Here is a 25,371-nt window from a genome sequence, read left to right as displayed (position 1 = left end):
TGACTGTGAAAGTCATGGTTTTTATCATAGGTTTATAAGATATGCTCCATAAGTACGACACTACCTATACTTCCTAATGCTAGAGACTTACTGAGAGCTGATTCGAGAATGACAGGCGTGAATTGACTACTGTCTGTGCTAAGCCTTTGACAGCGTCTCACAAGGCGACGCTTTACGAGAATCTATGACTTACGTCACTTCATGGCAAGCTCTCAGTAATCAGTGAAAAACTTATGGAACATATCTTATGAACTTATGTTTGTTCCTACGAAATATGTGTCTTGAAAATCGATTTTAAGACACTTAAAACTTGCAGCTCGCAATGTTCCGAATAAACCAGGCGCTAAGCATTAGTCTAGAAACGGTGCGAGGAAAGCAAATACCTTTGCATTATCTTCAAGTGCGTTATGTTAATGTGATAACTCCGAATGTTATTGTTTATACGAAGTATGTATCTTAACAATCGATAATAAGACACTTAAATGAAAATCTCAGGTAACATAACATTATACCTTAAAAGAAAGGACTTTTTCTAAATATAAAAGGAAAAATATTCCAAAAAAAAAAATAAATGATCTCTTGTTACAAAATAATTAGCATTTAATTAGTCTTAAAAACGAAGATTACTGCACCACTCACTATTGGTGTAGTGGCGTCTGCTAAATCGAACCACTTATCCCTACGGGATTGCTTGAATCCTCACAGGCTGAGAGAGGTAAGGGTGAGGTAGGGATAAACCAATGGCAGCGCATTAGTCCTCGTTTTTAAGACTAAATAAATGCTAACTATTTTGTAACTTTTTTTTTAATATTTTTACTTTTATATTTAGAAAAGTCCATTCGTTACCTCCACTTTTCCTTTGAACTTACAGCTCGCAATGTTTCGAATAAACTTTTAGCTGAAAGTGTTAGTTTAGAAAAGGTGCGAGAAAAGTAATGTTGAAATACCTTTGCATTTTCTCCAATTGCGTTGGGTTAATGTTATTCCCAAGTCATATTAATCTCAGGTACAGAACAGATTTTGCTAGAAGATTTTTATCTCTGTTAATCGTAATTACTCAGCATGAATGTAATCACATCAATATTTCTGTTTTAGTTTATTTTCTTCTAATTTTAGTGGAAATCTAAAACTCAGTAGAATAAATGCTTTTTCTATTTAGATCTCGTTCTCCTCTAAGATAGGATCAGACTATAATGGTCTTTAGAATCATTAAATTAATAGATTCAATATTTATACAGCAAAATTTCATTCATGTAATATAGCTCAATGCGTGTACAACATTTTATCTTTCTCTGAAACGCTCTACTATGTGACAATAATTATGGTAGAAGACCACCTCTTCCTTGTGAAAATCCACTGCAACGTTAAAAATAAAACTGCAAAAATATTATAATGCTTGTATTGTTGTGTCTGAGGAATTGATTATTGTACAACAAGCTAAGGCATGTCTTTATAATATTGTTAGCGCTGTGTTTACGTTCGTTATTGAAATTAATTTTCTTTTTACTTTTTGCAGCTAAAATTGGGGTTTTGTCGAAGAAGGATAATTTCAATAGTTAGTAAGTTAATGTAAACCGTCCTCAACTTATATTAAGTCCACAATGAATTACTTTAAGTAACCTGCTTCTGGTTATAGTTATAATTTAGTGGTCTTAATTGAATCACGAGATAGTACGTGTAGTTAAAGCTATATTTCAAATATTTATACCTAGCGTCAAAGGTGGATGAATGGGGCTAGCGTGCAATTTTTGTTAATGAATATCTATATTAAGGTTAAAAACAATCCAATCGAATTCATTCATTTCAACAGAATACGCTATAAAAATACTCTACACTAGACGGATGGTTGTGCCCAGCAAAATAGACATGTTCCACTGGATACTTCTTTAAGAAATCGTTTTAGTTTTAAAACATAAACCATGATGGTTAGAGCAGTAACTACTGAGGTATGTTGTACACTTTATTGTTATTAAAAATATAGTATAATCAATTGACAATTAGTAACATTATACGCAGCTCTTAACGTACTTAGAACAAGATGGAGAGACTTTTACTGGACTATTTTCTCCAATATGGGAAGGTCTTAAGCGGCGACTCAATTTTAGGTAATGAGTGGCATCGGTTGTGACGTCATTAAAAAGCTTACAATATTTGTTTATTTGGAAGAGGGGTAAGGTTGATAAGCCATATAGACAACACAATAATAACAGAACTATGATAAAACAAGAAAACATTACCTTTTTGTTCTGAATCCAAGCTCTTAAGTTTTTTTGAAGACTTTAAAGCACAAAACCCTCAGGCAAGGCGTTCTATAGTCTTTGATGACGCTCTAGTTTAGCTTTATGACCTCTTGTACGATAGTTTTATGAGGTTATACGCTGTCAGAGTGTGAAGTAATGCATCACGTGTAGAGGGTGGCATTTAACCGAGTCCCTTAGTGACCTTGCAAAATCTGTTAATTAGATATTTTTACAATTGCAGTGAAATCAAGGGTTTAGAGCTGAAATTTTCAATTTATAAGTTTATTTCGCTTGGGTGTCATTACAATATACTTATTGAGGAGGGGAAAAATTGTCTTCAAGCGACTTACTGCGCTCCTTAACTTCTGGTTTTCATATCTTTCAGTGTTGTATCGATTGGTGTAATAGACACTGGAGAATTGTACTCTGACAAAAACGGCTCTGGAATTATGGGAAACCTTATTCGTAATGTAAGTGGAGTGGGTCGATAATTACAACTATTAAAGTATAATCTCAACTCACAACCTACGAAGGGCTACTAAATAAATACCCCAACAATTTATGAGCTAACTCTTTTATGAAGGATGAGTGCTAATAGAAAATATCCTTTCGAACCACACTAATGATTAGCATTACATCTCTATAGTAGAATCCAACTTAAGAATATAACTTTTTCTATAGACGGAAGCAAAATAGAGTCTGGTGTTTGACCACCTTGTTGTCTTAAAATGGAACGTCCAAAGACGATAGATATGGCTTCAGACAAAAGGGCTTTGGTGTGGGACTGGCAACTTTGAAGCCTTATTTAATGTCTTTGTTATTCTCATACCGGATGTTCCGTCTTAACCTTAAGCAGACGATGCTGCACCTACTTTGAAGGGAATTCTTCAACTTCTTTATTTTTATCTCTGTTTAATTATAGGAAAGCGATTTTACTTTTGCACCCATTCTTCTTTCAAAAGAAACTGATGTCATCTGGCTTGATTATACATCGAGAATTGGATATGTCGAAAACGTCTTAATTTCTGGACCACCACGGAAATTTCAAACTGATTTCTTTTCATCTTTGTCTTGTTTTCAACCATCCGTAAGTAATAGAACGTACGCAAATGAATAAATGTTTGAAATAACATTTTAATTTTTAGCTTTGGATAGTGCTTTTTCTGGTGTTATTCAGTTACTCCCTGTTTTGGGTGTTTGTCAATTGGTTGATACAACCTCTTCATTCAAGTGTTGAATATCTGAAAGAGTTCGCGAATAATCTGTTTTCATCCGCCATGATGCTTGTAAACCAATTCCGGCTGGTCAGTAGTGATCGACTGCACGAACGTCTTTCCTGGATTTCGTGGAGAATCGCAGCCATGTGCTTATCTCTTGCATTTACTGGAATTTTACTTGCAAAACTTGCGAAAAAGGACGCTCCTTTTCGTTACGAAACTTTGAAAGACGTCTATGAAGATAAAAACATGAAATTGTTTGTAATGGAAAACAGTGCAGCGTACTATGACATGAAGGTAATCAATATTTTTTACTTTGTCTACACAACATGATACTAATACAACTCCAAGGGACTAAATTGTTAGGAGTGAGGATATCAGATTCTCTCAGTGTTCATAAACATTGTACAGTCCAAGACGAGCCCGAATGTATTCTCTGTATAGTACGCCGGATTTGAACAACTTCAGTCTTAATTACAGCATTTGTGTTGTCCGCGTGTAAAGTTTACTTTAACTGTACTCCTTGTGATAAATTTCTGGTATAGCGGTATGTCAGTATCTTCCCCGTACTGCTCTAGTATTTCTCCCCGGTTCGCGTTCAAAAGTTTTATTTTCCACCGCCCGGGCCGTTATTGAAAGAATTGAGTCTGGAGCGTTTAGCCCAGAGTTCTAATTCGTCTCGGGCGTCACAACTTTTTAAAGTCTCTGGCGCCACAAAGAAACTGGTCCCTTGGAATTGTTTTATTACATTGCGTCTTAGGTACTTCTACGTTTTAGGCGTCTCCCGATCTAATGAAGCGAGATCTTTGGGCAAGAATTCAAAAAGACGGATCTGCCTCTAATTTTAAAGATATTAACGTTGTGGACTTGTTATCCGAAATGGCTCAGAGTAAATTGGTTACTTTATACTCCTTGAAAGGGTTTCTGATTACCATGACCTATATGTGTGATCCTGAAACGAATTTTTACGTTTCCAAGCAAACGTACAAGACAATGAATTTTGTCTTATTCATGAGAAAAGATCTCGATCCAAATATAAAAAGGATTATCAAAGACGTGTAAGTTTTTGTCCTCATTTGGTTATAATCTTATATTGGTTTAATCAGAAATACATAGATTTCTTCTACTTGGAATCTAAAACGGGCTATTTTCTGGGCCTTTCTGGTTGAATTAAAGGGGCGGAAGTGTAGAAACCGTCACCCCTGACGTCATGCTAATGCATTTTATTTTAGGAGCCACACGGTATTGACGTAGCTATAACGACCTATGAGCGTCGAACCCGAATGTAAGCAAGTTTTATTTGCATCGACGGTTCTCTTCTATTTTAGAATAGCCAATGAAACGCTGGGAAGCTAGAGCTGGTGGTCCTTGACCTTGCCTTTAATTTGATGTTAGAATGGGGCCTGTGGCCTCTTAAATATTCCAAGTAGAGAAAATCTATTCCTGGTTCTAGCTATAGACAGATCATTTGTTCATTTCAGTAGCTTGGAGAAATAAACAATGAGACGCGTAGCAAGCTTATCTTTATAAATCTTTCTTTCCTCCTTGCAAAAAATTAAAAAATAATATAAATGAATAATGTTTGGCCTTCTAATGGACAATGTTGTTACCATACGTCGGACCCATACTTATGCATTATACTATAGGTTTACGGTTCTGAATATAATGTAATTTCAGTGCGGCTCTTGTTGAACCGACTTACATTGTGCAATCCAAGATTGAAACAATAAAAGCGTTGGGAAGATTATGCATTGATTCTCAGCCTGACGAATTTCCGGATGTTCCGTTGACAATTGAAATGTTTCATTTCATTTTCATCTTCTATGGAATTTGCTGTAGTTTAGCTATATGTTCATTTTTCGCGGAAATTTTGATGTCTATTATGAAAACTTGTAATTGAAAAATGTAATTAATTATCCAACAAAACCTGTCACGTTAAATGACGCTACAACTACAATCAGAAGTATATATAAGTCTACCACAAAGCTGGATAATTGTAACATGGTTCTTCCCAACATAATTCCCAACATTTGGAGCAAGGTTACTAAACCGAATCACATACGCGATAAATAGTTCTCTCTTCATTACTCCATTAACGCTTAACTATTTACCAAGGCGCATACGTTTGTATATTTTTGTCCCATTTCAAGACGAGGTTTGTGGGTTTATTGCAATCTGACTTTCATTACAGTAACAAGTCATATCAGAGTCAACTAGAACGCCGTAGTTATAAATATTGTCGGGCTATAGCTTTTCCATTCCTATGTACGTACTTCCTGCTATTGTTTGTAGGGATAAATCAGCTCTATCATGAACAAAAATGGGCGATTATGTTGGAAAAATTCTTAATAACGTTGTGTAAATGCCAACCTAGTTGTGAATAGACCTTTTTAAAACTCGTGAATAATTCATAATTACAATTTTAACGACAGTCAAAAGATGCCTATTCAGAAAAAATAAATTGGGAGATAATATTCCCCTTGACTCGAAGAGGTAATAATTTGGCTTTCCCAACTTGTTAAAGGGTGCATAGTCGTCACAACAATCCTTTCGAACCATACTTACGGAAATTAGGTTAAGGTTATTTTAGCGTGAACCTCGAACAAATATAATTACTTCGGAAACTTTCCCACCAGCTGATGATTCTCACAGAAAAACTAAATCATTTGCAATTAACTATGTAGATAATTATGATCGATATCTTCTTAGTAATAATCCTTCAATTATTACTATTAATTATTCTGAATTAAATTATTGGTGGATATATGTCCTTGTGTATTTTTAGTTAAAAGATCACATTTACTATAAGAACTGATAAAGAAAGTCGGTGTTTAAAGTACTATAAAGTAATATTTGAATATGACATACAGGGCTGCAACAACTGATGTAAGAAATTATTTTAATTTTTTGATTTTGGTGCATAATGTTGTCAATAGCAATTATGGGAAACCAGCAAATGTAAGAAAATTTAAAACATAGTCAAATTGGCCAAGAAAAAATGACGAAATGTGGGTCAAAAATGCAGTAGAAATCTTAAGAATGGAGTTTTGTTTATGTGGTTGAAATTTCTTGGGTTTACGAAAAACTCAACGACATTACAATGGATAATTTCAAAAATTCCAGGAATAAGCCAACACCCAAGGGGTTATTTCTTTCGCGCCAAGAAGGTGTTTCTTCTCGAGGCAGCGCGAGTAGGCTACCCTCCCTCCGCGTGTAGTGAATTCGGACACCGTCTGGCGTTGCCTCTGGGCGCTAGGGAAATAACCTGTGCGTTGATTTCTATGCCTGTATTTAATAGAATGGTCTATTGCTAAGTTTTATTGTAAACATAACTTGAAAGTTGACTTCATTATAAAATTAAAATTCCTAAAAATATATTGTTACCATTGTCAAGTTTTGATTTTGAAAAAGTAAGAGAAAATTACAGGAAATAGTTCAGAAATTCCAAGGCATTCAAAACTACTGTTTGGCAGATAGGTTTCCTTATGTTGCAGCAATTTTTTACAGATTCCAATGTTTAGCGAACAAGATGGTGATAGAATTTCTGGTGCCATGTCGATTCTATGGGAATCATTAAGCAGGCGCATAAACTTCAGGTAAAATCAAATCTTAAAAATATTTATTAGCTGAATTAAAGTAGTACAGATTATTGACAAAGTGACTACTTTTCCATACCCCTAAAGGCTTTATAAGATCCATGATTATATCTCTATTTTAGTGTCATTCCTATTGGTGAAATTGAATACGGGGAATTATATTCGGAGAAAAATGGATCCGGAGTATTTGGCAGTCTTATTCGAAATGTAAGCTTCTCTTCTGGAATTAATGGAATCACCAATTTGCAACTTTTTTATTTAGGAGAGCGATTTTTCCATTGTACCTTTGGCCATCACAAAAGAAGCTGTTGATTGGCTTGACTTTTCAGCTGTAATGGGTTATGACTATTTTAGCTTCATTTCTGGTCCACCACGGAAATTTCGTACCAACTATTTTTCATCGTTGGCGTCATTTCAAAAATCAGTAAGGCAATTTTATTATAATATACCTTTTTCAAAAGGGGAAGAGGTGCTGTGGCGTCGTCTTCTTGGTATTGGCAGAAGTGAGATGAGACTAGAAGTGAAGGGCTCTAGCATTGGTAGTAGATCCTGGCATTAGTGAACAATTTGAGGATTTTATGCCGCTTCCATCGCGCCTTACACTACTGAGAAAAGAATTGGTCGAGTTCCAAAAACATTTCCTACCCCCTTCCACTCAACCTAAAGCCACGGAACGCGGTCGCTGGTGCTTGAATCTAGTTCGGCCGTCTACCACCGCGAGCGTCTCACGTTTTGGAGGGGAAATTCTGAAACCGCCACCAGAGGGCCAACCGTTGGTGTGCTATCAAGAATATTCACTTTCGCCGAGTGAAGAATTTGGTTAGCTCAGTACTTCTAGTCTCATCTCACTTCTGGTATTGGGTTAAGAAGGAACGGATATCTTAAAAACATCGATACTCTTTTACTTTTTTCAGCTTTGGGAACTCCTTTTTGCAGCCTTATGGTTATACTCCATGTTTTGGGCATTGATTAAGCAGTTTTTGAGGAAGGGTAGAGCGCCATCAGTTGCGGCATTCCTGGATGAATTTGGAAATTATTTTTTTACGTCTGCTATGGTTCTTGTAAACCAGTTTCGTTTGCACGTCGTGAAAAGCGACAAATTATACGAGCGTCTTTGTTGGATATCATGGAGAATCGCTGCCATGTGCTTGTCATTATCATTCACTGGAATATTTTTGGCCAAACTTGCTAAAAAGGATGATCCTTTGCGCTACGAAGAGCTAAATGATGTGTACCTGGATGAAAATATGAAACTATTTTTAATGGAAAATACCCCGCCCTATCACGACATTAAGGTAATCATCTCTAGAGAAGGAGTGGTAACACCACACTTTTCAAAGGGTTCTTTTTTCCAATAGGGAAATGGGCTAGGGCAACTTTTGCGTATTGACTAGGCCTATATGCTAACCAATTAGTCCGAATTTTGTTATTTAGACATCCGAAGACAACTTAAAGCGGAATATATGGAAAAGAGTAACAAATGACGAGACAGACATTTCGTTCAAAAATCTTGACATCCTTGAAATTTCTACCGAATTAATGGATGGAAAACTTGTGGCGATTATGTCGCGAAAGGGCTTTTTATCAATAATGACTTTTATATGCGGTTCCTTCACGGAATTTTACATCTCGAAAGAACCTTACATGTCCATTCATTACGCCTTATTTATGAGAAAAGGTCTGAACACGGAAGTTAAAAACGAAATCAAATTTGTGTAAGATAATAATGCTATTAGCTTTTGGATTCCTGGCAAAACTCATATTTTCCGTACTGTTCTATAGAGCGGGACAGATTGAATCAAGTCACATAATGCAAGCTCGAGTAAAATGCATGGTGTCTCTTGGACAGATGTGTTTAAAATCTGGTCCTTCAACTCCATCAGATCGTCCCTTGCAAATCGAAAACTTTTACTTCATATTGGTTATTTGCTTATTCACAACTGGTTTCGCGCTGTGCTCGATATTCGTGGAAATATTACTACCACCTTCTAAATCGTTGTTGAGGAAACAAGTTAAGAGAAAACGTATATGGCAACTCCAAACGAAAATTTATACGACGAATCAACAGAATTTGGAGTATATTGTTAACTGGAAGAGTACCGCCTTGGAAATTAACCTTGACGAAGTATTCTTCAGCCAAAACAATAAATTTAATCAATGATATAGATCGAACTTTGGGTGATTTTGCGAGAAAAGTTCGCGATTTCATGGAAATTTCTCATTTATTCCTCTTGAAAGCGAGTGAAGTGACTTTTATTGAAAAGATTTTATAGACTAATCCATTAATTCCAGAAGAAAAGTAGACACGACAGGGATCGACGGGGAAGACCACCATCTTGGGTTATTTCCCTCGCACCAAGAAGCACCGCTAGAGGCAGAGCGAGTCGGCTAGCCTCCCCTCGGCCTCCGTATGGCGTTGCTCCGTGGGGCGTAGGAATATAACCTAGGAGGGCGACCTCCCTCCTGTGTGTTGGTTTCTCAGCAAGTAATTAATGGAATGCTCTATACGTAAAGGGAATGATAAAAAGTTGAAGTACATAGCTCGTAAGAGCAAATCCATTGTAAGAGGTATCACGTCACGTGATCAAGAAATATATCCAGCAAAACGGTCTCTCACAGAAGTGTTGTCCTTATTGGGTAAATTGGGATTCTCAAGTTACACAAGCAACCTTTAATGATGTATACTTTATGTTTTCATCTATGTGCTTTTGATCTATCTAACAATATCGAGTCACATGTTCAGGAAAATTAATTTATTTCATTTCAAATGGTATAAACATTCGCAATAATTTCCCTTAATACATATATGGTTTAGTTTTTCCTTTATTTTTGTATTACTTTGTTTTTATGTAATATTGTCCTATAATGGTGCTTTAACGTCGCAAAATGGCTTCCTTTCCTGTACCAGCCTACTTTCTTTTCCCGTACAATTCGTCCACCATCGTGTCCAGTTTTTCCGCTTCGTGTTTCAATAAAAGGGCATCTACGCATCGCCCGAATGAGTCGTTCTTGAAGCAGTTGGACCTGCAAAGTAATTAAATGTATCAATAAATAAATGGTTCCCTTAGAATCATTTGTATAATTGCCGTTGGTGGTGTTCTTAAACTATTGTAAACTAACTGGTAGCTAAAGAAAATTATCTAACATTTTCTGGATTTCGGCCATCATAGGTGACCTATTTATATTGTACTATCTTGTTGTTTGCCGGAAAAAGGGGACCTTCAGGGTACTTGCAGCCGTTCATAATCAGGACCCAATGTGAACAACTGACGGTCTTGTTATGAAAGGCACATTTCATTACTCTGTCTATATATATTCTGTGAATTTCCACGTTTAAACTGTATTAAAATTTTAGTGATAGCCTTTAAACGATGCTGTTAATTCATAGCTTTGCGCATGCCAAGAACTCTTGCTCTACCTTGGGGGATTACAAAAGCTAACCCTCCCTACTTCTCCTTCAAAGTACTAATATTTGGATCACTTACAATTCTCACAAAAATAGTGACTCGAAAATTTCTAAGGGGCAAAAGTCAGTCTAAACGAACTAGGGAGTTTCGACGTTATTATCGTTAGTTTCATGCTATTTTCCATGGAGTAATTTTATTGGAGTGGTGACAAACGTTTCCTTATTTACATCGCGGCTAACTCTACTTAGATAATACTCTAGGGTGGAATATTTGTAGCAGGACTATCGAAAAGGTCAAACTTGGAGGAAAGAGGTGAGATGGAGTAGTATGTTGGCGGGTTGAAAGTTTCCCCGAGTACCAAAGGTAGGGGATTATGGTGGAATATTTGTAGAAGGACTATCGAAAAGGTCATACTTGGAGGAAAGAGGTGAGATGGTGTAGAATTTGGTGGGTTGAAAGTTTCCCAGAGTGCCAAAGGTAGGGGATATTTAGGTGCTGCCGTCTAGCACCATTTAAATATAGAAGCTAATTCTCATGAGTTTGCTTCTTTATTAAGACACGGGTGCATTGTTGACATTTTCGTACCGTACGACCCTACGCTGGGTTGCCAAAAATGGGGGTGAGGAGGTTACGTTTCTTCTCCATCTCACCTCTCTCCTCCAAGGGTTATGTAAGTTAGCAAATTAGTCTACCGTACCGACAGAGCGAGTGAACTTCGGGTTCTCGGTACATTTGGTAACATTCTTCGCAAATTCGGTCGAGTCTGGCGAACTTTGCCTTGTCGTACACTCCCATACACCCAAGACCGGCGAAGCTGCGTTTGTGTAGATTCCGCGCGTGGCTGGCTTTCGTTGCAGCGACGAGGGACGTAAAAACAACGATAAGTGCGAGAATAAGGACCACAAATCCTGTTGAGCCGTTCCTGGATAATTGAACCATCTGAAAAAGAATATTTCGTTCGGATTCTTATTGGAATTACGATACTAGAAGTCTGGATTGAAGAGTAAAGTCACCAAAGTAGTAAGCCTTGGCTCCTGTTAATTTCTATTATGGGGGATGAGACCGAGACCTGACCTTTCAAGGTATTAATTACGTTAGTTAGGTTAAAGGATTCATAATTAGGCTTAGGTTTAATGGGGTGGTGGAGTCAGGTTGCCGTCTCCTAGCCTCGTTAAAATGTGCGTAGTACTATCTTTAATTTTGTCTCGCATAGACAACGCCGACACTGTAGCCTATTCTAAAATTTACTAACAGAGAAAACGACTTACAGGCGGGAAGCCGTCCTCTTAGGTAATTTCCCTCGTCCCAAGAACCAACGCCAGCCGGAGCCCATGTTCAATACACTCGGGGGGCAAGCTAACACGTACTGCCTCTAGCTCTGATTCTTGATGCGAAGGAAATAAGCCCTATCCTATGTTTTTATATACATGACATTCAAAATATTGGTGAAACTCATGACCTATTGCTAACATATGCGCCACTTGCTAGTAATAATAATAATAATGATCGAAGCTTTGTCTACGAAGGGATTTCCACACTAAGGCTGTGGCTTATTTACAGGTGGGTCCCTTTACAATGCATAGAGGGGTGGTGGCTAGCCCCTATGTCCCACAGCTAACCTACAGCGCCCTATACTAACTATTACCGTTAACCTCTTCAAGTTTTGATGCAAAGGAGAAACCGGGTTAGACCACGGAGGAAAACTCCTTTTAACAAGCGGGGAGAGAACTTGCAAACTCTACGCAGAAGGATTTGTTCCCGGATTTTCACCCGGTGCCACAGTCCGGGATCGCACCCGGGATCCTCTTGCTGCGAGGCGAAAGCGCTAACCGCTACGCCACCCCACTACTAGTAGTTAACTAAGATACTGGTTCAAATGTATCATGGATGTAACTGGAATGGGTGGAGTGCATTTTACACTTATATACGCTGAGACTAAACGCCACAGGGTTGTCTCAACCAACCAAAGGTTTCTCCACTATTTTACAAGTATTCAACTTTCGTTTCTGTTGCCTCTTATGGGCCTTTGCAATAAAGCGCAAACTAAAAAAAATGTCTTCTTGGTTACTAAGGTTATATTTTATATGATAATTTTTTCCTCGCTAATACAATGGAAACGAAGTAGAAATAACATCGATTAGCACTCGAACCCCCTCTGTTACGCATTAAGTAGCTATCCTTGTGAGTCTCCGTGGTCTCTTTTTCTTCTAGTAAATGCAACGTGTACCCGGGTTTTATCGAGATGGAAATAAGTTTTTTCGAAGTTAAAAATATTTTCGTTTTTCTCTTGTTATTGCTGAAACGGCACGAATCAAACCAAAGTTTCAAAGCATGACATGGTAACAATGGTTTTAAAGTCAATTCGTTCATAGTTAACGGCAAAATAACAAATTTTGAACAAGTAACTGGTGGTCTCTTTCGAACCTCAATAAGGAACTTATTTGATTTCAGAACAACTGTTAAGTCCCTTCCTCGCAATATCATGCTTGATTTAGTCAGTAAACCTTAGACGCGATAGACACGGCACTAAATACCATCTATACCAGTAGCCACGATTGAAAGAAATTTACTTGTATTGGGACTTACCTTGCTCTTGTAATTGTATGCTCAACGGGATTTAGCGTTTAGAAGGGAATCCTTGAGCCGTCCAAAGATGTTCGTTCGAGCTCGTGTTGAAATCTGATTTGTTTCTCGGAGTGACCGCTACTTTTATACAAAATGACCATTCTAGTTAATCTCTTGATCCGTTGCCTTTTTCTTTTTCTCTTGACTACCCTATTCATCACGCTGATTTAAGCTTCTCTCCCCCGTATTTCCTTAGTTCATTTTATTCTCTTGGTGGACTCTCTCTTTCTCTCTTCATTGGTTATAGGGTGCAATGAAGCAATCAAGAGACGGCCAGGCTTCCCCCTTGCCTTGCTGTCCTCTAAAAGACCCTTGCTAGTAGAACCCTATCTATTTTAGGCGACAAAAACATCGGCATTTATGAATACTTAATCACTTTAGGGATTAATGTTACTACCGCCAATTATTTATTTTCTAACGAATATCGAAAGTCGTGCTGATAATGTTAAGGAATTCGATTTAATTGGATGCTTGCTTTTTCGTTCGTACGATGCTCCAGGTGTATGCTTTCATTAAAGGTATGACAGACCTGCCTTAAATGTTAGACCAAATGCACAGAAGCAATGTTTTTAAGTTGCTTTATTACAGTATTTAGTTTAATGATATTGTTTCACTGAAAATGGATATTATTACCATATGGGGAGGGGTATTTCTGATAAGTCTGCCATATATTAATGTGTCTGTTCTTTGGATCAAATTGAAAGGAAAGTGTTGAAGAACATGGGGTCTCCAACATTTCGTTACAGAGATATGCGCTCCCAAATATTGGAGCTATAGGATCTACTATTGCTACTATCTATAAATTCCTGGTTCAATTCTTGAACTTCAATGATGCTTATTTGTGTTTGTAAATTTTCCAGTCACGCTTGCACGTACTTCTAACTTTATTTCACATTAAAGTTTAAAAATATTTCATTGAAAGACAGTCCCCGAAATTTTATATTGAAAATGTAATCCCTGAATCTAAATATAAAGCACGCTTACGGAACTTTAACTCTTCAAATGTCCTATTCATCTTTTCTACTAAAACTTGATTACTTGTAAAATTAATTTACCACGGACTCGGTACCATTTTTAGCTAAGAATAAATATGAAATTTATAGAGTACTGTTAAACAATGAATGAAAACTTTCCTTTTAAGGCATCCATTCAAGATTAATGCCAAAATTGTGTCTTAAGAATTAAAATTACTAGGCCTAAACCAATTATAAAATTTTGAAACCTATTCATTTGTCTCGTTTTCTCATGTCCCATGGACTGTGAGAAATTTAAAAAATTTCTTCCAATTCCTTCGAGGGTAAAGTTTTTGAGTAAAATTAAATTAAAAGTTTTAGGGTAATTGATAGTAACTTACCAAGGTAACCTTGTAAATTACCCTGGTAAAACGGCTTTTGAATTACCCGGGTAGAATTACAGTAAAATGATGCGTTAATTTAAGTAATAGCAAAAGTGGATGAGAGGAAAGTATCAAAATGGCCAAAAGTCGCGAGTCATCAGAGTTTCGCCGTAGTTGACCGTATTATTGGCGTAGCTATACTGGGCCTGTTCACTCCCTTAAAATGGGTCTTGTGTTAATTCGCGGTTACGCTGTTACCGTCTGCTATTGTTTATGCTAGAACTTCCTCGATTTGTGTTTGTAGTCAGAACAGAGTAGCTGGTAATGTTTTAAAAGGTATTTGAAGGTATAATATGGATTTAAATAAGGTTATCGAAGCAATAGAAGAGCACATAAAACTAGATACGTTTAAAACAAATCTCGGTAATTTAGCTATAGCACGAGCAGCCTGCATCGTTATGCGCGTGATCGAGTGGGCTATGGTTAAACCAAGGAGCATAAATGTCTGAACTACTTTCAGTTGCGAGTTTGTAAGTCCATCAGTCACTAGTAAACTAAATAGTTATTGGCGAAACTTTGATGTCCGCGTTTTTTAACACAGGCTCTATGGCCGTTGTCATACTTTCCCTCTCATTCACATTTGGTAATAGTTAATAGGTATATTACCGAGTCTCATTTCTACGCGTAAAATTGTATAATTATTTAAGATATATTTAAAAATTATCTTTATTTAGACCTTGCCAAATAATTTAATTTAACCATCTATTTCTAATTTAGTTCTTACTTTTTTAATACCAGAAACCAAATCTAATTTAAAACAATGATTAAATCTTCGGTTTTTCTCACTATATTTGTCACATTGAAAGATATTAAGGACCTTGTGGGAATAATAAGGTTAATTGGAAAATCCTGGCTGAGGAAATGAAGTCTACAATTCATCGGGTAACTAAAGGCTGGATGGTGACATCGAAACGTAAAAGCAGAAAACATACCGAAAATCGTAAAGAGATTAGCGTAATCCGTTTTCTAACACAGACTAGCGTAATCCGTTTTCTAACACAGACTAGAATTTATTAATCTCTTAAGACCAGTTGCCAGTGATAAATTAATTGATAAAGATTTTCCCCTTTCTTAAGTCTGATAGTCTAAAAAGTTCGTCTTGCAACTTTAATGTTTATTTGATAAAAGCAGGGATAGATGTTATTTTAGAAGCAGGAATAGTGAACAGGGTGTATTGGGAGCGTGTCAAAGTCTCGGACCCCCTTCCCCGGGACGGGGGGTATGAAAGAAGAGGTGGGTCATAGCGAAATAGGTAAAAAGAGTTACGTATTTTTCGCCTGCCTCGTCGGCAATGTCATCAAAACGTCGTTTAAGTGAGCCAATAAGATAATTTAAAATTTTCGTTACGTGTTGAAGGGAGGGGCTCTATACTGGGCTATGAGTTGGACTGAAGTAAATACTAACCGTTCTCCATTCCTGCTTCTAAAATTACATCTATCTCTAAAAGATGAAAGTAATTTAGGTTGGGAGCGGGTTTGTTTATAAAACATTGCATTTATTGTTGCGTGATGAAATAATACAGCTGAGTTAATAGAAAACGGAATATTATTAACATTAATAGTAGTATTATTGATTTTAGCATAAGCGAATAATCATCGTTAAATGTCTTTCGTTCCATCATCGAAAAACTTATTGCCTTCTTTTTTAAATAAGTTTAGATTATGCATATGCTAGTTAAAGCCCTGACTGATAATCAACGCGCAGCCCAAGCCATTTTGCATAGGATAGGCTCTCTTTGTACTTTTCTAGTGGCTTGATTTTTACAGATCTTTCCAAAACAGAGCAACCTCTAAAATCACACAACACGAAGCTAAGGATAAAACAAAGACGTGTAAAATGAAGATGAAATAGAATTTATTAATTGGCAATGGCGAGGTAGGCTCCTTCTGTGTTCTGGCCATGCACAGGTCGCCTATGAAAGCGAGTGTATCTAATTTGCTTTCGATGAGTCTTGATTCGGCTAATTGAAAGGCCCTGAGAAATAATTTCTATGAAAATTTTCTATTACATCTGTACAGTTAATTTGTTCTTACGTTCTTTTTATTATGTTTTTATATTTTAAGTCAATATCCCTTCTCATGTACGTCATAAACATGGTATCAACGAAAGGCTTTTTAGAGATGTAAACGTTTTTGAATAACCCACAAACGAAAGCCGACATTCCTAACATTGCTCGCTTAATCATGATGCCTGCAAGTGTTCCATTTCCCAGTCCGTCGAATATTTCAATCTCATTATAATCTGCAAAGGGTTTAGAAGTCTCGTCTTTGAGAGCTTTATTCCATATTTGTATTGAAGTTGGGTCATCGGAGTTCTGAAAGTTTCCGCAAACAAACTGTTTAAAAGTTTTCCACTAGACACTATTATCAAATTAAAGTGTTCAAAGATATGCTTCTATGCCAATCTTTTGAATGAGACCAGTGTCGTCCTCACATTTTAACAGCTACATGTACCCAGGTCATGCACTACGCAAGGCCCCTTTTTCAAAAATATGTATAGAACCCCTAGTTTCGACTGGACCACTGGATAAGGCGACCATATTTGTGTCACAATCTCATCATAACAAGTTAAAACCGTTGCATATACCCAGGCCATGGCGAACACAAGGCCCCGCATTCAAAAATATGTATAAAATCCCTAATTTCAACTGGCCCACTGGGTAAGACGACCATATGTGCGCTTTCTAGGATGAATTATGATGACTACAGCAATTTTTATTCCTTTAATTTCTTTACTTTAATCTGATCATATGGCGGTGTGTGTTGTACAATGACCAGTTTCTTTGGATGTATTATAAAATCCTCCAAAGTTTCGTATCGAAAAGGATCATCTTCCTTGGCGAGCTTAGAAAACATCGTTCCGGTGAAAGCCAGAACCAGACACGAAGAACCAAGTAGCCAAAAAGTGACGCAAAGTCGTTCGTAAAGTTTTTCAAACGTTTTAGGCCTAATATCTGTGAAAATTTGAGAATTTCATGCGTATGGAAAATAAGTAAATTGAAACAATTTTCACCTTGATTAACTAGAGATTTAAATGTTGTGAAAAGACAATTTTGGAATTCCGGTAGAAAATTCATTCTTGAGAATCGTCCATTTTTCTTTATGGTGACTAATAAGCCCCATATCATTGAATATGAAATCAGGACACAAATAGTAGCATTCCATAGCTGAAATTATTTTCATTTAAGGGTAAGCAAAACAGTCACAAAGTAGAATAACGCAGTCTTCGTTTTACAAAGCCAATGCACCAAAAATTGCAAATGTCGGCTAACACGCTGGGTAATCTTCTACCCACCAATTTTACCATGCACTAGGTTGTCGAGGCAGGAATCAGGGAGAAATGAGTTAAGATGGAGTGGTTATGATGATGGGAGACCTGCGGCACCGAAACTAACCCTGTGTACCTTGTATTTGTATGAGAACTACACTCTAAGAAATGGAAGTGTTAAAAAGGTGTTTAAACGGTGTAAACACCGTAAAAACACCCATAAGAGTGTTTTATTACCTTGAGTTTTTAGAGGCCAATTTAAAGTGTAAATTCGGTGTAAAATAACACTATTAAAACACCGTTCGATATTGAACATGAAAAATTATAATACTGCTGGTTTCTTGAATAAGGTCTTTCATTTATTTTTCATTAATGTTTTAATATTAAAGTCAATACAAACAGTAAAAAATTATTGAAAAACGTACTTGTTAAACCTTTTTTAAAGATGATATTCATGAAAGAAAACAGTTTTATCCTTTAAATAAAATTAACAAAGAAATTGGTAATCTGGCGGTGTTGTACCTTGATAAAACTATGCTAAACGTGTTAGGCGACACTCTTACAGGTGTTAAGCGATACTCTTAAAAAACGAGACTAGGTTAGGTACTGGCCTCACAGTACTGGCCAAAGTGGGGCACTTGCTTTTGTGACATGTTTTATCATTAATTTGAGAAAAATTAGAGTACTAAATGGATTTTTTTTTTGTAAAATCTGTAGTGCAAATTAGATTAAACGCGTTTCTGGTGCTCGAAAAACTCTTAGTGAAAAGAGATTATTAAATTTAACAAGAACGTCTATATCTACTGCTTGAATATTATAGCCTCCAAAACTAATTTAATACCCTATGCAATTGTACGAATTGAAAACTTTCTGCCTTTTTCAGAAGTTTATAAACCCGTTTAAATGACTTTATATGCAACAACCCTCGCTTAAAGAGGTATAGTTCTGCATGTGAGAACTTTCCTCCCTATAGGTGATGAAGTTCTCTCAAGATGGAACCCTGCTATGAATATAGCATTGATTGCTAATAATACTGCGGAATGGCGGATAATCAAAATTTGATTAAACAGGAATACCATACTCGATATTTGAGTTATGCCTCATGAGTGGTCAAAATGTAGCGACTATAGTGTTTTTTACGTCATCGGTTTTGCTCTTAAGTCTAGGAAAAGTACTAGAATTTCTACTATTATCCTACCAAATAATCTCCCACTCTTAAAGGTGTTACGCGACACTCTTAAAGGTGTTACGCGACACTCTTAAAGGTGTTACGCGACACTCTTAAAGGTGTTACGCGACACTCTTAAAGGTGTTACGCGACACTCTTAAAGGTGTTACGCGACACTCTGAAAGGTGCTATGCCGCACCCTTTAAGGAGTTGCACAACACTAATATGAGAGTAAAAATTCACTTTCAGTGCGATATAAGAGTTAAAAAGGTGTTAAACTGCACCTCTGTTGCACAATTTTATACTTATCTTTGCCACCAATTGCTCAAATAAGTGTTATTAAACCCTTTCAGGGGTGTAAATGTACACCTGTAACGGTGTCAAATTTGGACCCATATAAAGTACTTATAAAGGTGTTAAATCACACTCCAATTTCTTAGAGTGTAGCTTCTATTTTTAAGATTCCATACTATACGACCCTAACTAAACGCTGAGGATGCTGGAAGGACTACGGTGCCGTTAAAAGGCAACGTTATAGCTAGAGCTCGTCAATGTCAAAGGCTTAGCTAAAAAAATAGCTTTGTTTTGCTAAACTTAACCTTTCGACTAAGGGAGCATCTAGTGCACCAGCCGAGACTTGCTTTAAGTAACACAAGACTTGTATAACGAAGGTGTTGGTGAATAAGTTGTATGTCCTTAACTGCTTCATCAAACGTTTTTAGAGTCGACAAGGGGTCCGGGAAAAATATTTTGGGCGGTCCACTAAGAAAAGACCAATCGTCTTGTCCCAAAACAGTCGTGTAGTCCAAGTATTTTATACCTAATTCCTCAAGGTATTGAGGAATTATGCTAAACTGAGTTTCCTATAAAGAAATTCATTTCTGTTAATCTGAGATACTTATCATAAAGAAAATGTATAAATCCTCATGGAGCCGATTGAAACATTTCTTTATGCTAAATTGCATTGCGTTCTTAATGCCCATAACTGTACATTGCGTATTAAAGATCCCATAATTCCTGTTCCATTTGTGGCTGAGAGAACTTGGCCCATCTCAAGAGTGCCAAAGAATTCAATATCCAAACTGTTAAGTAATCAAGTAGTTAAAATCAGGGTTCGAATAATAAAACTCAGCCCAAAACCCCACGTGTTTTATTGGGTTTTATACACCAGTGACCATATTAAACCCACTAAAAAACCGCACTTAATGAAACACATCAGTAAAATCTTCAATTTTGATGAAATTAAAATGCTAATATATTTTCTTATAAAAGATAGTTTAAGATATTTATTGTTTCAATTTCAAAGTGATATTTAATAATAACAGGGATAGATTTAATCTTAGAAGTAGGAATGGAGAACGGTTAGTATTTACTTCAGTCCGACTCATAGCCCAGTATAGAGCCTCTCCCTCCAACACTTATCGAAAAGTTTTTAATTATCTTATTGGCTCACTTAAACTACATTTTGATGACGTTGCTGACGGGGACGGCGAAAAATACGTAATTCCTTTTACCTCCGTCGCTATGACCCGCCTCTTCTTTCATACTCCCCTTCCCGGGGTTGGGGACTTTGACACGCGCCCAGATTACTCTGTTCTCCATTCCTACTTCTAAAATTAAATCTATCCCTGATAATAATAATTATTTTTATGAAACGTTTTAAGGTTTTGTTTATTAAGCAGAGACTTTTGAATGGCAATTTCTACCAATGACGCAACTGCTAAATATTATAAAAACCCAAATAAAACACAATAAAACCCGGTGTGCTGGGTTAGTTTTTTTTAACCCTGGTTAAAATCTGCATTTTGCGTTAAAATGCAATAGAAACTTCAATTTAACCTGAATTCATAGTAATTCACTGAATCATTCGGGATAGTTGTTTACCTTATGTTTAACTTTATGCGTATAATTTTCCAAATGTCGGAGAAGGGACCACGAATTCCATCATCATCATCCGGTTCAACGAAAAATGGAACCTTCAAATGGACAATGTCAAATGTATAAATATGTTTAAAAATAGCTTATTGCAAGTTGCTAAGGGTTCATTTACTTACGTAGGTTGCTACAGCTTTCATGTACATTTTTTTCGTGACTGCTTACTTGGAAGTTGGAAACGCGTAGAGAAACTACCGTATATAGCGTGTTCACTATTGACTCTGAAATATAATTACACAACTGTTTACCCATCCAAATTAAATGTAAATATTTAGGTTGCTACAGCTTTCATGTACATTTTTTTTTCATTACTGCTTACTTGGAAGTTGAAACACGAAGAAAAACTACGGTATATAGCGTGTTCACTATTGACTCTGAAATATAATTGCACAACTGTTTACCCATTCAGATTAAATGTAAATATTTAAAGGGAGGGTGAAAAGGAAAATCTACTAATTATAAGACCAACCTGCATAGTGAAACATCCAGGAAATATCTCCGAATGATTTGAAAATTAAAATTAGGTTAAGATTTTATGGACAATTTGAAATAAACACCTCCGACCAATCGCGTAACTCCCTGCATTCTTGTTAACAAAATTCTCGTAAGGTAACTTGCCAGTGTTGCTACAGCTGTCATGCGCGTATTTGTGGAAATATTTGCATTTGAATACCCACCTGTATGTAGAGATAAATCGGTAATTTAACAAGTACCGCTTTTGAATTACCATATCAAGGCATATCGTAGTTTTGCCAAATTACGAATAAAGTTTATTAAAACGTTTTGTAATTTAAATGGACACTCGTAACAACTACAAAGTGTTTGAAGAAAACTTGGCAAATAAAACGCTACGTAATTCCTGTTTGGGCTATACGTTGAATCCACTTCTCATATATTCAGTTTCTTTTTATTTTGGAGATCATATTGTAACGAAAAAACTAACTCAATATACTAATGCGAAAAAACACAAGGAAAATCAAAACAAGACAAACTCAAAAAGTTCGTTCTTAATAATTGCGATACGTCTCCTAGTAACGGATGTCACTGAGAGGTATTACATGTGACGCTTCTGTCTGTGTGTCTGTCACCACGTTGACAGTTGGAAAGCTGGAGCAGTTCACAGAAAATGGGAAAAATTGGTTTTTTAACGTTTGGCCTATCTAACTAATTTGACACCAAATAGACACCAATCTGTGTTTATTGGCTTCTAACAACACCACCATTCCGTTAATCTTTATTTTAAGATAAATATGATCAACTTGCTAAGCTCCCCGGAGTTTCATGGTTGTTTAACTTGTTTTTAGGGATTTGGAAACTAAACACTAAATAATCATTACCCCAACTCTAATTAAATATATATGCATGCTGTAGTTGTAATGGGTCCTTACATAATATTTAACACGAAAGGAGTTTCTTGTTATGTTGAAAGGATGTTTTATTGTGTTTGTGTTAATGGCATAATACCATAAGGAGATGATCTCCTTATGATAATACTGCCACTCTACTTTCCTAATTAAGCTAAAAATACATAAAACGTTAAAGATAATATCTGGAAAAAACGCAAATGTCAAGAGGGATTCTAGCTTTGCTTTCGCTGACCAGTGTACACAGTAGCGCCGCCAGCAGTAGGCACGGGTAGGCACGTGCCTACGTTGGAAAATTTTGGCCTACTTGGAGGGCCTCCAAATTTTTAAAAACCTGCCTATAGAGGCCTTCATATAAATTTTTATAGTTTATATTTCTCTCTGTAAAAATCTAACACCACATCACACACCTGTTTGACATATTCGCTACACTATGCTTTTGTAATGTACAAGAGAGCATTTTCAAAACCCGTTTTCTTTATATCCTAAAGAACAAGATCCCCTGCTAAAGTGTTGACCTTTACCCCCAGGTTACACCTCTCTTGCATAGAAACTAGAAAGGACACTAGTCGGAAATTCCCCTCCCTACCTAAAAACGGTAGGCGGCATGCGTCGCGGAGAGGAATAAAATTTTCCAACTCTAAACTAGTATCAAGAACACCCAAGATCATACGAGAGTAACTTTTTTTGGGTGTACCTTGTATGAGCAGTTCCCGGTGGAGCAGTTCTCGAAATACCAACCGCAATTCCAAAAAACAGCGGCGTTGTTCAAAACTGCTGTTTTAGAAATAGCGGTGGTTGTGCTGAGTTTCGAGCATTTCTTAACAATACAGTTATATTCGTTGGTTTCAAAAACTACGTTTTTCTGCCATAATTTAATCAGTAATGTGACCTACTAACCGATCGTGTTTTTGAATTTTTTTGAAGTACATTTAAATATTGTACTATTCTTCAAGCTGTATCAGTTTACATTTCTCATACCAGGATAGAAAAATAATTCGAGAAAGCTTATTTTTTTTCGAAAGTAGATAATTGTAAACAGTATAACAGTAATTTTTTGGAAAAGGCATATTATTATTTGGGAAGTAAGTCAATGAAGATAAACAACAATGCTTTGGAAAAGGCGTAACATTGTTACACTATTTCCAAAATATAACTAACCTAAGTCTAACCAAACGAAACAAAACGTAAAAACCCAACCTAACCTGATTTAATACTGTTTAGTTGAAATAATCAACTTTAACCTAACCAAATTATCCATATCTAAACTTGTTCTATTTGAGTTCATTTAACCCAGCTGGGCCAGCTAAGCTTACACCATAATAAACAACTATCGTTTTTCGCATATCTGTTTTACTGCTCTTTAAAGAACTGCTGTAACGGTACGCTGCGTTTACGAGAACCGCTGTATCGGTAATTGTTGAAACGGATAAACTGCCATTTCGGGAAACCGCTATTTATTGAACTGCTGTTATGAGGACCGCTATAATGAAATCCACTCATACGGGAATCGCTCATGTGAGAGCTTCCAGTTACGAGTATTTATTGCCAATGAAAGATTGTTTTCGGGATCTTGTAAAATATTATATTGTTGTTTTGTGTATTCCCGAAGCCAATACAGTTTAAGAAAGAAGTTTCAGTTCCCTGAATAGAATTGGAACACGATTACGTACTACAATGGGGGAGGAAAGGTTATCAGACCTGGCCATACTTTTAATTAACCGAGATCAATCTAACTAAATAAGAGACTATCCTATCTTAGTAGTCCATGAATTCGGAAAAGCTTCGAGAAGAAGAACATCATTCTTTGACTAAATTTATAAGAAGGGTCGCTAGGACACGGTTGCCAAAAACTCCGTACTCTTAACAATCTCACAAAAAAGGAAATACTGAAATCTAATCCTTAAATCTGGAGATATTCGTAAAAATCCTGAAAAATATTCCAAAATTATGCATGAAAAATTTTCAAAACAAAAGGGAGGGGGCCTCTAGATCATGCTGTGCCTACGCGAGAAATAATCCTGGCGGCGCTACTGAGTGTACATACATTATACTGTATGTAGAACTTGGTTCGTTCACCTATATTTGATTGTAGGACGAAGAAAGGTTAATTAATATTTCATCTACAAAAATATTTTCTCGAAGTTTTAATAACTTGGTTGAAGACCTTTATTAACTTTAATAAAACTTTTACATATGAAAACATGAATTAAAAAATAAAATTGAAATCAGCTTCAAAATAGAAAGCATTTCTTTCTTAGTCATAAAAAATTAAAATCAATAAATAAGATATAAAAGGCAATTGAAACTTGAATGATACAATCCCTCTTACAGGAATTATTTTTTATTTTTGGTGCATTTTCAATTAAGATTTGGGAATCATCCGTGCTTACTAATTGTTGTAACAAATATAAATGGTCATAAAATGGTACACGTTAGCTGATGCCAAGAAATATCTAATACACTGAACTTGCTAAAGTTCGTTTTTTTCTACAATACAAAATTAGTTCACAGGGTTCTGTAGATAGTCATCCGTCAATAAATGCATGGTTAAATATTCTATGTTGTAAATTGCGATTGCTACGTGGATTATTCTGACGCCTCGCATTTTGACTGGCTCGAAAATATAGAGATATCTCCACAATCAAGCAACAAGATGCAACAACCATTGAAAAGCAATAAAATATTAGAATGAAGTAGAACTTTTGAACTGACAAAGGCATCGTCAACTCTTCCTCTTTAGTAATTACACACAACTCCCCATGGTACGCCAATTGATTTAACTTTCTCTCCAGAACTTTAGATTCAAAAAATTGATGCACCCTGGACCATGAGTTAATGAAGTAAATGGAAAAGAAAAAAATTAAATTAAACCAAGTTGGCTCACGTTTTCTTGATAATATTTTTAAATTCTTTTCTGATGTCCTTTCGAAAATATACGGTGAACATTGTGGCATACAAAGGCTTTTTGGAAAAATAGATACTTCGGAAATGGCCACAAAACTGTGATGAAAATATCAATACAGCTCGTTTAAACATAATGTAAGCGCTATTGCCCAAACTCATGTCATCAAATGCGGCAAAAGGATCCAATGTATCCGTGGTAATTGCCGTATCTCTGTTGAAAATACTGTTCCTGATTTTAACTGCCGTCGG

General features: G+C 36.3%; 2 protein-coding genes across 3 annotated transcripts; one reads left to right on the top strand and one right to left on the bottom strand.

Moving 5' to 3' along the window:
* Positions 1-4,396: 4,396 nt before the first annotated feature.
* LOC149618582 (uncharacterized) lies at positions 4,397-5,465 on the top strand. The gene is made up of 2 exons (XM_089854388.1): positions 4,397-4,515; positions 5,135-5,465. Exons 1-2 carry the CDS (start codon positions 4,400-4,402, stop codon positions 5,355-5,357), a joined length of 339 nt encoding a protein of 112 aa, XP_089710514.1. The 5' UTR covers positions 4,397-4,399; the 3' UTR covers positions 5,358-5,465.
* Positions 5,466-9,817: 4,352 nt separating this feature from the next.
* On the bottom strand, positions 9,818-13,218 carry LOC149618581 (ion transport peptide-like). Of its 2 annotated transcripts, none has more exons than XM_089854320.1 (3): positions 13,047-13,218; positions 11,158-11,399; positions 9,818-10,077 (listed from the first exon to the last, which is right to left on the bottom strand). In XM_089854320.1, exons 2-3 carry the CDS (start codon positions 11,397-11,399, stop codon positions 9,963-9,965), a joined length of 357 nt encoding a protein of 118 aa, XP_089710446.1. In that variant the 5' UTR covers positions 13,047-13,218; the 3' UTR covers positions 9,818-9,962. The 2 variants fall into 2 exon arrangements, with proteins under 2 accessions (XP_089710446.1, XP_089710447.1); XM_089854321.1 differs by lacking the exon at positions 13,047-13,218 and adding an exon at positions 11,474-11,726.
* Between the last annotated feature and the right edge of the window lie 12,153 nt (positions 13,219-25,371).

This window comes from Phalangium opilio, unplaced genomic scaffold (genome assembly GCF_054372755.1).
Source record: "Phalangium opilio isolate 3A_F unplaced genomic scaffold, DU_Popi_V2 ptg000209l_1, whole genome shotgun sequence".
NCBI classification, from domain to species: Eukaryota; Metazoa; Arthropoda; class Arachnida; order Opiliones; family Phalangiidae; genus Phalangium; species Phalangium opilio.
This window is presented reverse-complemented; position numbering and strand designations above follow the sequence as displayed.

Excerpts from the sequence above, each read along its gene's own strand:
- LOC149618581 (XM_089854320.1), bottom strand. The coding sequence starts at position 11,399 with ATGGTTCAATTATCCAGGAACGGCTCAACAGGATTTGTGGTCCTTATT. Across the intron at positions 10,078-11,157 it reads GAAGTTCACTCGCTCTGTCG|GTCCAACTGCTTCAAGAACG; the intron begins GTACGGTAGACT and ends ATTACTTTGCAG.
- LOC149618582 (XM_089854388.1), top strand. The coding sequence starts at position 4,400 with ATGTGTGATCCTGAAACGAATTTTTACGTTTCCAAGCAAACGTACAAG. Across the intron at positions 4,516-5,134 it reads AAAAGGATTATCAAAGACGT|TGCGGCTCTTGTTGAACCGA; the intron begins GTAAGTTTTTGT and ends ATGTAATTTCAG.